The 14003-nt window shown below is 42.8% G+C and overlaps 2 protein-coding genes and 1 long non-coding RNA gene across 3 annotated transcripts; 2 read left to right on the plus strand and 1 right to left on the minus strand.

Annotated features, from left to right (window-relative positions):
* Positions 1 to 2086: 2086 nt before the first annotated feature.
* Positions 2087 to 6765, plus strand: LOC149767869 (uncharacterized). Its single transcript, XR_016399743.1, has 2 exons — positions 2087 to 5297; positions 5404 to 6765. It is a non-coding gene; the product is annotated as an uncharacterized LOC149767869 (long non-coding RNA).
* On the minus strand, positions 2111 to 5410 carry LOC149767870 (uncharacterized). Its single transcript, XM_089929419.1, has 2 exons — positions 2372 to 5410; positions 2111 to 2312 (listed from the first exon to the last, which is right to left on the minus strand). Exon 1 carries the CDS (start codon positions 4125 to 4127, stop codon positions 2529 to 2531), a length of 1599 nt encoding a protein of 532 aa, XP_089785545.1. The 5' UTR covers positions 4128 to 5410; the 3' UTR covers positions 2111 to 2312; positions 2372 to 2528.
* Positions 6766 to 11036: 4271 nt separating the features above from the next.
* Positions 11037 to 12423, plus strand: HSP21 (heat shock protein 21). Its single transcript, XM_008813654.5, has 2 exons — positions 11037 to 11498; positions 11595 to 12423. The coding sequence occupies exons 1-2, from the start codon at positions 11234 to 11236 to the stop codon at positions 12038 to 12040; spliced, it is 711 nt and encodes a 236-aa protein (XP_008811876.2). The 5' UTR covers positions 11037 to 11233; the 3' UTR covers positions 12041 to 12423.
* The last annotated feature ends 1580 nt before the right edge of the window (positions 12424 to 14003 follow it).

Consider the following 14003-nt stretch of genomic DNA (forward strand, 5'->3'; position numbering starts at 1 on the left):
ATATCGAATATGACACCACACCAATATGTAAATCATCACTAGACAGCTGTCGGAAGGTGGGTTTTACGCCCCAGGCGAACCAGCAACAACTTCCTACTGTCACATGCATATGCAGGATAAGACACCATACCGATAACATAAATGCTAGACAGCTATCGGGAGGTGGGTTTTACGCCCCAGGCGAACCAGCAACAACTCCCTACTGTCACATGCATATGCAGGATAAGACACCATACCGATAACATAAATGCTAGACAGCTATCGGGAGGTGGGTTTTACGCCCCAGGCGAACCAGCAACAACTCCCTACTGTCACATGCATATGCAGGATAAGACACCACACTGATCATATAAATGCTGGCCAGTATCCAGAACAGAAATTCATCTCACATCTACATACTAAACGGCACCTCGCGGGAATTCTACATCCGCGGAAAGCCATACTGCACCTCGCGGGGTCTTACTATGCCCGGCGGCAAGCAGAATATAAGTCGTAGGACCGGCCGATCCTACGCCTAGGGCCGTGTCCCCCCCTAGGAAGGGACTGGGCTCCGCCCACCCAGAAGGCTACTATGTGCACAAAGGCCGATGTTCAACCCCATCGACTATAGGTGTCCTGCAGATACTGTCAAGCCATGCATGAATGCTATAATGCACCCTCCCAATACTCTACTAAAAGGAGCATAATTAAGACTACCACTCACTCGACTCCGACCCAATCATAAACTAACATCAGGTTTGGGAGTGAGGGGTCAAGGGTGTGCAATGCAACTCAATATACCACTGAAATGGGCTCTACAAATCTTTGAAATAGAGGAAATGAAATCAATTTACAAAAGAAGTCATTTCACAATTCAGATCCAATTTAATTACTCATAAAGGAGTATAATCAAGGCTACCACTTACAAGTCTTTGAAATAGAGGAAATGAAATCAATTTACAAAAGAAATCATTTCACAATTCAGATCCAATTTAACTACTCATAAAAGAGTATAATCAAGGCTACCACTCACAAGTCTTTGAAATAGAGGAAATGAAATCAATTTACAAAAGAAATCATTTCACAATTCGGAATCAATTTGATTACTCATCAACCCCTCGTAATTCCTCTCAATGTTTCCTCAAATGCATGTACAGAATAATCAAGCATGGAGAATCAAGATTATAGAGGAATCTACTACAACAATTAATCAATAAGCTCAGGTGGAATCAAGTCACACTTGGCAACATTCATGAAAATGAATAAGGAATGTGCTCATGGTGCAAAGTACATGACTCCCACTCACCTGTCAATCTGGCACAGCCCTGATACGCCTCCAAAAATCTACAGCTGGCAGTGGGGAACTTCTTCCTCTTGTTCCCTAGCTTCTTGCCCAACTGATACATGCATTTACAATACATTTAGTCTTGTATCAAGGTCATAATCTACGTGCCAATTATAATATAGGGAACTTTAATTGATTCAACTCCCCTGTTCCCTAAATCTTTTCTTTTCTTTCTTTTTTTTCTTTTTTCTATTAATTAACTCATCATTTATGTATACTAGGGATTCCCTTGCATGAGTACAAGGTCCCTTTTAGCTTGATCTAGGCTTAATACTCTATTATAGCATGAAATCCCCTATTTTCCACCCGGATGAACAGTAACCCGAACTGACAGTGGGTTACTTCATCCCGGTTTTGATCCACTTTCAAGACTCCAAATTTGATGAAATTTTTACCTAACATTCTACACTCACAGAGGATTCCAAAGAGATAACATGCATCATCATCGGAGGCCGTTTGACCCCCTAAATAATTTGCCGAAGTTGGGACTTCGACACAGTTTTTCCGTAGTGCCGGAAAAATTTGTCAAAATCCGATTCTTCTTCTTTTAACCACCTCTACAACCCTTATCCGACCCCTCTAGACTATATCCACCCTTTGTATAGCCTAATGTCATCAAAAGACTAGATAGGGATGGATATTTACCTTTTTCTTTTTGGAAATCGAGGTCCTTGCGTAGAGGGGAAGGAGATCTACGTTTTTCCCTTCAGCTGGAAGTGCAACCGGGATCCCTTTCCTCCTTGAATCCCCTTCCTCTTCTTCTTTCTTCTTCTTCTTCTTCTTCTCTTTTTCTTTCTTTCTTTCCTCTGTTTCACGCCTGAGAACCCCCTCCCTCTTTCTCTCGGTTTCACCAGCTCAAACCCTCCAATTAAATCACATCAAAACACTATTCACCCTTTGTTTAATATTATTAAATTCCCATTTTGCCCCTAACACTTCAACATATCTACCGTTATGCCATTAACTTTTGATTCCTTCCAATTTTACCCTTACCACTTCAATGCATCTACAACTATGCCATTATCTTTTGATTCCTTCCAATTTTACCCCTTATATCAATTTTAAAGGACTATTCTATCCCTTTTTATATATAAAAAAAAAATATTTTGGGGTTATTACATCCTCCCCCCCTTATATAAAATTCGTCCTCGAATTTAAAAGAGTAAATTACCTGATTACTCAAAGGGGTGAGTGTATCTGCTTTTCATATTCTGCTCGGTGTGGTATTGGAAATCAAATCAATTAGAAGTGTTTTACCTTCTATCTCTACCACACAGGTAGGATACACATACTTCGCTTTTATACTATCCCCTACAAGTGTACTAATAGCTAAGAGAATATGCATCAATATCTTATCCTTAGCTAACTTTTTAGCAAAATAAGGGGACACAAATGAATGGGTAGCTCCAGAATCAAATAACACTCTAGCTTTAATCTTATCAATGAGGAGCATACCTGTCACAGCTGCATTTGATGCCCGTGCCTCCTGTGGATTTACCGTGAACACCCTTCCTTGCCCTCTGCCTACTGGAGCTGACAGTTGAGATGGTCCAGCACTCTGCTGTGATGTTTGTGCTTGACCTCTGCCTCTGCCTACAGGCTCCCTACTACTAGGCCTGTCCATCTGCACAGAAGGATAGGATGCCAAAGACACAAACTGCTGGGTGGCACCCTGCGGGCATTCTCTGACAAAATGACCCGGCTGTCCACATCTGTAGCACACTCCCTGACCCATTCTGCATCTGCCAGGGTGCTGCTTCCCACATATGCCACACACTGGCCATGATTGGAACTTGGATTCAGTTCTGGCCATAGTGACCGGAGGACGAGGTATTGATGGTAGAAAAGTATCTTGTGATTGACCTCTTTCCCTCCATTTCCTCTTACGTGGGGTAGGTGGAGCTGAGCGTACAGACAGCTCCGTCGGGCCCTCCGAGAGATCTACTCCCTCAGATCTATCTCTACTGCTTTGCCCTTTTCCCATACTCATTTTCCTCTGTTCTCTTTCAGCTCTTTCCTCTTTGTTTCTGGTCTCCCACTGTTTTGCTTTATCAATCAGCCTAGATAAGGTGGGGACCTCTACTGCCAGTACTGCATTATAAAGCGGGAAAATCAGACCTCGCCTGAATCTTTCTATCCTGGCAGCTTCAGTGGGGATGATGTAAGGAGCATACTTCCCCAATCTAGTGAACTCACGAGCGTACTCAGATACGCTCATTCCGGGCATCTGCTTCAGCCTCTCAAACTGAAGAGCCCGATTCTGCCTCTCAGCTGGAGACAAGAACTCATCCATCACTGCTTGTCTGAACTCTTCCCAGGTTGGAGGATTCCTACTGTACAATCTGTCCTCCACGTGCCTCTGGTACCAGCCCCAGGCATCTTCCTTCATTGTAAGCCCTACAAGTTCTATAGCTCTTGCATCAGAACAGGACAGTCTCCGTATCATCTTTTCAGTCTCCTCCAGAAATCTCTGAGGATCTTCACCTTCTTCCCCTTTAAACTCCGGGGTTCTGAGCCTAAGAAATTCCTGTACAGTAATCCCCTCATCATCTAGAGCCCGCCTGGCCAAACTTCTTGGCACAGGTACAGGAGGTGGGATGGATACTACTGACGGGGCAGGAGATTTCCCCCGAGCAATTTGCTCCCTCAGAGCCTGATTCTCCGCCAGTAACTGTTCCATCAATGCATCTCTACTTCCTACATCTCCTTGATCATCAACCCTCCGTCTATCAGCAGGAGGAGGTTTTTCTCTTTGGGGCTCGACATGTGCAGAACCCGCATCCAATGCTATATCTGGCTCCATCCTCCTTCCAGGACGAGCAGGTCCTCTCCTTGGAGGTATTCTTTATATCTCTCTAAAAAAGTCAAAAAGAGAGGATGGTCGTTACACACTGAGTCATGATATATTTTACTAAGTTGTAAATGACTCATAAAATAACATACAGAAAAATCCTATGCTCCATAGTATAATCCTATACTTAATCCTGACTCATCCTATTGCTCTGACAGGACTCTTGTTTAACCTTTGCTCTGATACCAAGCTTTGTCACGACCCCCGCCCCGTTCCCGGCGGGCTGCCGCGACGGTCCTAGGGTGCGGGTAGGCATAAGGCCACCAGCCACCGCGTAGAACCCTATTACCTATCAATCATCAATAAATCTTGAAAAATTTGGCATGATACATGCACAAAATGATCACTTTTTCTATAGTGACCTGTCAGGATTATCTCAATACATACAACACACTACCTGTCAGAGCAGCAATCACATAATCCATCACATAATGAACCTGGACAATATATATCAATACATTATCTCAGGCATATAACTCATATGTATAAAAATCTGGTTCCCATTCCATCCATGGTCAAACCCATATCCACAACAGGATCTATGACTGTAACTATACACTATATACAATAGAAGGTTTATAATACACCAAAAGGGTATAAACCTCTATCTACATTATACTATACTATACTATGGAGCGGCACAGCTAGCAGGCAACCACTAATCTTGCTCTTCTCTATACAATACCTGCCCTGCAATCAAAAACACAAAACTGGGGAGTGAGTATATAAATACTCAGTGAGTGGAGTAGAGAGTACTATGCACATGAGACAGAATATAATCATGGCTCGAGATGAAATCTCAAGATCAATAACAAGATGAACATGATCTCAACATAGAGAATATGGAGTAAATCATCAATATCACCACAATCAATATCAACTCATCTGAAGCATATATGGAATAATCAAGTAAACATATATGCTACTCATGAATATGCTTAACAGATCATAATGCTGGAACATACAAATCAGGTGTCAATATGCTGAAATCATCACTAGACAGCTATCGGGAGGTGGGTTTTACGCCCCAGGCGAACCAGCAACAACTCCCTACTGCCATATGCATATATCGAATATGACACCACACCAATATGTAAATCATCACTAGACAGCTGTCGGAAGGTGGGTTTTACGCCCCAGGCGAACCAGCAACAACTTCCTACTGTCACATGCATATGCAGGATAAGACACCATACCGATAACATAAATGCTAGACAGCTATCGGGAGGTGGGTTTTACGCCCCAGGCGAACCAGCAACAACTCCCTACTGTCACATGCATATGCAGGATAAGACACCATACCGATAACATAAATGCTAGACAGCTATCGGGAGGTGGGTTTTACGCCCCAGGCGAACCAGCAACAACTCCCTACTGTCACATGCATATGCAGGATAAGACACCACACTGATCATATAAATGCTGGCCAGTATCCAGAACAGAAATTCATCTCACATCTACATACTAAACGGCACCTCGCGGGAATTCTACATCCGCGGAAAGCCATACTGCACCTCGCGGGGTCTTACTATGCCCGGCGGCAAGCAGAATATAAGTCGTAGGACCGGCCGATCCTACGCCTAGGGCCGTGTCCCCCCCTAGGAAGGGACTGGGCTCCGCCCACCCAGAAGGCTACTATGTGCACAAAGGCCGATGTTCAACCCCATCGACTATAGGTGTCCTGCAGATACTGTCAAGCCATGCATGAATGCTATAATGCACCCTCCCAATACTCTACTAAAAGGAGCATAATTAAGACTACCACTCACTCGACTCCGACCCAATCATAAACTAACATCAGGTTTGGGAGTGAGGGGTCAAGGGTGTGCAATGCAACTCAATATACCACTGAAATGGGCTCTACAAATCTTTGAAATAGAGGAAATGAAATCAATTTACAAAAGAAGTCATTTCACAATTCAGATCCAATTTAATTACTCATAAAGGAGTATAATCAAGGCTACCACTTACAAGTCTTTGAAATAGAGGAAATGAAATCAATTTACAAAAGAAATCATTTCACAATTCAGATCCAATTTAACTACTCATAAAAGAGTATAATCAAGGCTACCACTCACAAGTCTTTGAAATAGAGGAAATGAAATCAATTTACAAAAGAAATCATTTCACAATTCGGAATCAATTTGATTACTCATCAACCCCTCGTAATTCCTCTCAATGTTTCCTCAAATGCATGTACAGAATAATCAAGCATGGAGAATCAAGATTATAGAGGAATCTACTACAACAATTAATCAATAAGCTCAGGTGGAATCAAGTCACACTTGGCAACATTCATGAAAATGAATAAGGAATGTGCTCATGGTGCAAAGTACATGACTCCCACTCACCTGTCAATCTGGCACAGCCCTGATACGCCTCCAAAAATCTACAGCTGGCAGTGGGGAACTTCTTCCTCTTGTTCCCTAGCTTCTTGCCCAACTGATACATGCATTTACAATACATTTAGTCTTGTATCAAGGTCATAATCTACGTGCCAATTATAATATAGGGAACTTTAATTGATTCAACTCCCCTGTTCCCTAAATCTTTTCTTTTCTTTCTTTTTTTTCTTTTTTCTATTAATTAACTCATCATTTATGTATACTAGGGATTCCCTTGCATGAGTACAAGGTCCCTTTTAGCTTGATCTAGGCTTAATACTCTATTATAGCATGAAATCCCCTATTTTCCACCCGGATGAACAGTAACCCGAACTGACAGTGGGTTACTTCATCCCGGTTTTGATCCACTTTCAAGACTCCAAATTTGATGAAATTTTTACCTAACATTCTACACTCACAGAGGATTCCAAAGAGATAACATGCATCATCATCGGAGGCCGTTTGACCCCCTAAATAATTTGCCGAAGTTGGGACTTCGACACAGTTTTTCCGTAGTGCCGGAAAAATTTGTCAAAATCCGATTCTTCTTCTTTTAACCACCTCTACAACCCTTATCCGACCCCTCTAGACTATATCCACCCTTTGTATAGCCTAATGTCATCAAAAGACTAGATAGGGATGGATATTTACCTTTTTCTTTTTGGAAATCGAGGTCCTTGCGTAGAGGGGAAGGAGATCTACGTTTTTCCCTTCAGCTGGAAGTGCAACCGGGATCCCTTTCCTCCTTGAATCCCCTTCCTCTTCTTCTTTCTTCTTCTTCTTCTTCTTCTCTTTTTCTTTCTTTCTTTCCTCTGTTTCACGCCTGAGAACCCCCTCCCTCTTTCTCTCGGTTTCACCAGCTCAAACCCTCCAATTAAATCACATCAAAACACTATTCACCCTTTGTTTAATATTATTAAATTCCCATTTTGCCCCTAACACTTCAACATATCTACCGTTATGCCATTAACTTTTGATTCCTTCCAATTTTACCCTTACCACTTCAATGCATCTACAACTATGCCATTATCTTTTGATTCCTTCCAATTTTACCCCTTATATCAATTTTAAAGGACTATTCTATCCCTTTTTATATATAAAAAAAAAATATTTTGGGGTTATTACAACACCTCCCAGAAAATCGAGCCAAAGAAGGCCGGTGCTGACCCAAGTCCTGAGGGACTTTGGAGCTCAGGAGCCATCAAAATATCTCCAAAAGGTACAGGACGCCACTTTGGCTTCAAATAATTTCAATATTTTATCTATTTTCAGGTCGGAGAATCCAAAAAACGACCTACGGGTATCTCTATCTCCAACGTCGCCCCGCTCCGAATAAGGGCGCACGATCGCCAACGAATGAAGTCCATCTCCCGTATGTCTCCAAGATCGGATTCCCGACCAAGCTCGGATCCCCCAGTTAAAGGATTAACGTCATGCTACATCAACTATCGAGCTCGGCTCGATCTCCATCGGCTATCGAGCTCGGCTCGATCTCCATCGACTAATCGAGCTCGGCTCGATCTCCATCGACTATCGAGCTCGGCTCGATCTCCATCGACTAATCGAGCTCGGCTCGATCTCCATCGACTAATCGAGCTCGGCTCGATCTCCATCGACTAATCGAGCTCGGCTCGATCTCCATCGACTAATCGAGCTCGGCTCGATCTCCATCGACTAATCGAGCTCGGCTCGATCTCGGCTTGATCGTCAACAGACAAGGCCAAAGAAGGTCGCTGAGTCAACCTGGAGCACTTAACTCCAACTACATGAGAGGTACACCCTACTTGGCACGCACATCTCCATATATATTTGGCCGTTACAGGATGATCGACGACTAGACTACTTTCTTCGCCCGAGCCAAAAAGCTGCTCGAACTCGGAAGTCGGGGGGTAGTGTTGGGGAAAAAATAGACCACCCCAAAAATGCAATTATAGCACCCAAATCCGTCAGTAAGATCGAGCTCACCATGCAGGCCGAGCTCACCATGCAGGCCGAGCTCATCATGCAGGCCGAGCTCAGAAAGCCGAGCCGAGCTCATGCAAGCCGAGCTCAGAAGGCTGCCGAACTCATCCATGCTGCCGAGCACAGAAGGCCGAGCTCATCCATGCTGCCGAGCACAGAAGGCCGAGCTCCGAAGGCCGAGCTCATGCAGGCCGAGCCGAGCTCAGAAAGCCGAGCCGAGCTCAGCAGGCCGAGACCAGAAGGCCGAGCACAGAAGGCTAAGACCAGCAGGACGAGACCAGAAGGCTGAGCTGACCTCAGAAGGCCGGCCTCGTCATCTATATGCTGCGGCCATGCCCTGCAGCAGCCTTACCGCACCATGTTTTACTTGCCGGCCACGCCACGACATATTAATCAGGAACCATACTCTGCTACGACTGTCAACGCCTCATCATTCCCAAGAATGTACTGCACTGTGCGCCTCAAGCAAGCTCTGGCTGCACGCCATCTCCTCCCATGATGGGAACGGGCCATCCACGGCAACTCGTTACTTCCACGCCCACGTCCAATCGTGACGGTAACCCATTAATTCGCCCAGTCACATCACAGGTAACCCTGCCACTCTCCCTATAAAAGGGGAGCTTCTCCCTCTAAAAAGGGGGCTGGAGGCTTCTTCCTCCCAAGGGGATTTTTCGGACTTCACATACAGTCCCTCTCTCTTCTCCAAAATTAAGCCCCCCTCTGACTTAGGCATCGGAGGGCCGGCGCCGGAAAAGCCCGGCCACCGGCTTCTTGCAGGCCCCCCACGGAGGACGCCGCCCGCCGACGGATCGCCGCCCGCCAGTGTTCGCCGGAGCTCCTCCTCCTCCTCGGTTCGCGGCCGCCCCCGGGTCCAATTTCCAGCAACAGTATGTTACGAGCTATTTTCTACATTACAAATCCTGTTGTGTAGATTGAGTATAGTCTCTTTTAGAAGACCGTGGTAATTGGTGTTTGCCTTTATTATGATTGTATTTTGAAGCAGCTTCTTTTTCCTTGTGCACACTGGAATGGGAAAGAACTTCCGTTGGCAAGTTAATTAGATTTTCAGATCATCCTTCCTGCGCCCACTGTAAAAATCTTGCAAGGTATAACCTGCTATTTTCAATCTTCTGCTCAGTTTTGACATTTCAGCCTTTAGATTTTGCCAATATGTTTAAATCATGAGCTTACAAAACTCTATTGTCAATAGGCACCAAATTAACTAGTTGATAATGTGGCGTGTGCTAATTCATCATAAGATCTTAATATTAACACCCATCCTTCAAATGCATATGTTATTATACTGCTGCAAAGGAAATATGTTATTGTGAATAAAATATGAACTTAAAAAACAACCTGCATAACCTAACAAGTTTGAGAGATACGAATAAGCAATATCAGCTCTTTTTTTCCTCTCTTTATATATAGACTACCATACAAGTATATGCAATACACGTTTATTGAAAAAGATAATAATGAATAAATATTATGATTTTGAACAAAAGATATAACACCGAACAAAAATAACAGGTAATATTAAATAAACTTTAAAATAGGATTTAGTAGTTAGATATGGAATGTGAAATCAAAAGAAAAAATTGAGGCCAGCGGGTGGTGTGGGCGATAGCCACCCGCTGCTCAGAGATATTCGGACTATGGTATGTGGGGGAATGACCGTTCAGGCAAAGCATGTATAACGTGAGAATAACGGGGCAGCAAATTAGGTAGCCTCTTACGTGGCTAACCATTCTGGAGAGACTCTTTGGCTGGGAGAGGACTTATCCGAAATGCTCCGAAAATTGTTATTTTGTGACTTTTTTGAATGTATCTGTACCCGCCATATATGATACATCCGCTTTAGCAAAAAAATAATAATAATTCAAATGAGTTATCTTTGTACTTTTTTTTCCAAAAATAATTATAATAAAGTTATTTTGTGAACTACAAAATATATCTCCCTTGAGCAAATTTCACCGGCCCAAAGGGATCCACCAACGCTCTTTTTTTTAATATAGTGTGTGTAATTATAAGATAGGGATGCGGTAACTTTATTCAATTACAAATTAATCTTTGTTTGCCTTAGAATTAATCAAACCCATTAAGCATCAAGAAAGCTGCATCTAATTTCGTTGCTAACTAAAGGAAAAAAAAGAAGAAATACATTGAAGTTGAGAATTAATAGACTCAAACTCTAAAATAAAGTAATAAAACAAGAAAATATTTTGAAATTAAGAATTAATAGATGCATCTCCCAAATTTGAGGTGTCAAAGACTTGCATACCCTCCACCGGCCTTGGTTAGGATATTGGCAATGTTGATGAAGTGGCCTTCGCACGAATCCACCGTTGGATCACCCTGCGCACATATCACAAAGCTCTGCGAACTTCTCCATCCATCTTGTACACGGATCTCAAAGCGATCAGTCGGGGACACTTTTGGCTCATTCCCTGACCTCGTGGCCCCACGGTAAAGCCAAGGATCCGTCTCGAATACCCTCGGGCATTCTTGAATGAGCGAGAAGGCATCCGACGTCCTTATCTTGTGATCCAAGTAGAGAACCTTCTCAGGTCTCCCAGGCCCTTCCGGACTCCTCTTTCCCCTGCTTTTATAACCTTCAGCCACTTAGCCTCTATTTCCCAACAAGGCCAAACTCAAGCTTGAATTCAGCAACCAAGCAATCTTCTCGTCCTCAACCTTTGCTTTCTACCAACCATGGCTGCTGCCGCCGCGTCCGCCGTCACAAATCTCATTCCTTCCGCTCCCTCGTCGTCCCTTTTCTCCAGGCAGAACTTGAGACCCCACAGGCTCGTGGTATCTTTCCCAATGAAGCACCCTCGTTCCTCCATCGTCGCTTCCGCAGCACCTGAAAACAAGGAAGGCTCCGCCGTCGAGGTGCACGTCGACCAGAACGCCAACAAGAAAGGCGCCGCCGTCGAGCGGCGGCCCCGCCGCTCCACTCTCGACATCTCTCCTTTCGGTAAGCAGCAACAAATCTAATCAAGATTTTTTATAAGTTGCTCGCATACACTTTGGTTTCAAAGTGGTCACAGACTTTTTCGAATACGTTTTGTAGGGATTGTGGATCCGCTGTCGCCGATGAAGACGATGAGGCAGATGCTGGAGACGATGGACCGGATCTTCGAGGACGCGATGTCGTTCCCGGGATCGGGTCGGACGTCGGTGGGGGAGGTGAGGGCGCCGTGGGACATCATGGAGAACGAGAACGAGGTGAAGATGAGGTTCGACATGCCGGGGCTGTCCAAGGAGGAGGTGAAGGTGTCTGTGGAGGATGACGTTCTGGTGATCAGAGGAGAGCACAAGATGGAGGAGGAGGGAGGAAGCAAAGGAGAGGATACGTGGTGGAGGGGAAGGAGCACGAGCTCGTACGACACCCGGATGCTGCTGCCGGACAACTGCGACAGGGACAAGGTGAAGGCAGAGCTCAAGAACGGGGTGCTGCTGATTACCATCCCCAAGACCAAGGTCGAGCGCAAGGTCATTGACATTAACATCCAGTGAAACGCCTAGTTTTTCTTTAGTTTTCTTTGCGAGTCTATTATATCTTGGTGAACTTCTTATCTTTATGTAAAGAAAAAGAAAGAGAACGGGTTTTTGTTTCTTTGATCTGTTTGGAGTCCATGTTTGTGTTGTTCCATCTTTGTCTACATGGAAAGAACAACCCAATCCACTCGAGAAATCATTGGGCGAGCCCTGCAACTCTGGCCTATAGATATTCTAGTGCTGTTGTGCTTTAAGCTGCTCGACCATTGCTAATTATTCAGGTTAGCCGTATATGGTGGGTTCAACCATCTCTATGTTTTAGGTCATTATTCAATTATTAAAAGTGCCATGTAATGTTATTTATTATCAGTTTTAATATTAAAAGTACTTTCTCTGGTAAATGTTAAAGTTTTATAGTATTTAATAAAGAGCAATGTTACGTGTGAAAGTTTTATTTGGATAGTTTGTCCTAATTATTCTTGGGTTAAGGAGGTACAATTACAATTGGGATAGCTCAGTCTTGTTGGGGATAATTAGAGACTAGCAATCCCATCCTTTTTATACCATGTATATATTTAAAAATTACTAGTGAAATTCTCTAGTTACAAAATGTAGTCAGCAATATAAGGGATTTGGGTGGCCGGGCCCGCGGGCCCGACTCGCGACAGGGCCGCAGGCCCTGGACGCGCTGGGCTAGGGAGATTCTTTACTTACAAAATTACCAGTGAAATTCTTTACTTACAAAATGTTAGCTTTGCCCATGTACTTTATTTTGGTGAGATGAGAATAATAAAAAATATTTTACTACAAGTGGCCACCCAAAATCACTTCGGGCGTGTAGAAAGCATGGCAGACTCGGCTCATCCTTTTTTTTTTTTTTTGTTGACTGGAAAGGGTCAACTTGGTGACTTGAATGAGTCATGTATTATATATACATATATACCATATACATACATACCCATAATATCTGCATGTATGTATATATGTATATATCTATATTACATGTGTATATTATGCATGTTTTTTATGAAATCATGATTTCAAATATATTTACATGCGAAAACAAAATCAAAATAGAGGAATAATGTTGTCAAAAAAGCTATCGGACACTGCGGAAGTCAATTATGTTCAAGCTATTTACTCTAAAATATATATACTTTAAATATGAAAAAGAGAAACACTAAATTTTCTTACTTGGTGCTTACAGTAAACTAGTCTTCACATATACAGAAAAAGATCACGACCATCTCACATTGTCCTTGATAGAGAAACAAGATCATGTTTCCGCATCACTTTCTTATCCATCAAGTCTCATAAACTTGGCAATAACTTGGTCTAGTTCGATGATCACTTAGCTAACTTGATTCAATTAAGGTCTCGAGCAAACATAAAATTAAAAAAAATTATCAGGTAATCTTTTTCTGATTCGTTAATTCAATTGAGCCATAAAACCTGCTCTTTTTTAATACTACCCCAACTTTCTTGACTTCTAACTTTGCATCCTTAGTTTCTGACTTGACTCGGCAGAAGTTAGTTCCAATACTTGTATGTCATGAAGTGACCTGAAGAATTCCCGAACATCCACTTATGGGCAACCAAATACAGCTCTTTTTAGGTGAAAAAACATAAGTTAAACATAACTAGAAGTTATATCAACTCCTATTGTCGACAATACCCATCCAAGATAACCAAAATATATATATCCTAAAATTGCTTATCTAGATTGCATATCTATTTCTCAAGCTAGGTCTTATGTCCTTTAGTAAATATCTAATTGACTTTAAAACTTATTTATTTATTTATCCAACTAGGCAAGTAGTATCAGAGGTTAGTTGGTTATCTCAATACTTAAAATAGCAACTAAAATGAAGTCATAGTACATGTATAAACATCTTATTCAAAAATTTTATACCTTTTACTTGGGGCTCCAAAAAAACATTTTTTTCTTTATTAACCTCCTCTCTTAAGTGGGCGACCACTC

The sequence above is a fragment of the Phoenix dactylifera genome, chromosome 3 (assembly GCF_051530095.1).
Source record: "Phoenix dactylifera cultivar Ajwa chromosome 3, Ajwa_hap1_PhDact_Kaust_v1.1, whole genome shotgun sequence".
Lineage (NCBI taxonomy): Eukaryota > Viridiplantae > Streptophyta > Magnoliopsida > Arecales > Arecaceae > Phoenix > Phoenix dactylifera.

Bases quoted from the DNA above. Each gene is read 5' to 3' on its own strand.
- LOC149767870 (XM_089929419.1), bottom strand. From the start codon at position 4,127: ATGGAGCCAGATATAGCATTGGATGCGGGTTCTGCACATGTCGAGCCC.
- HSP21 (XM_008813654.5), top strand. From the start codon at position 11,234: ATGGCTGCTGCCGCCGCGTCCGCCGTCACAAATCTCATTCCTTCCGCT. The intron at 11,499-11,594 runs GTAAGCAGCAAC...TACGTTTTGTAG, and splicing joins TCTCGACATCTCTCCTTTCG to GGATTGTGGATCCGCTGTCG.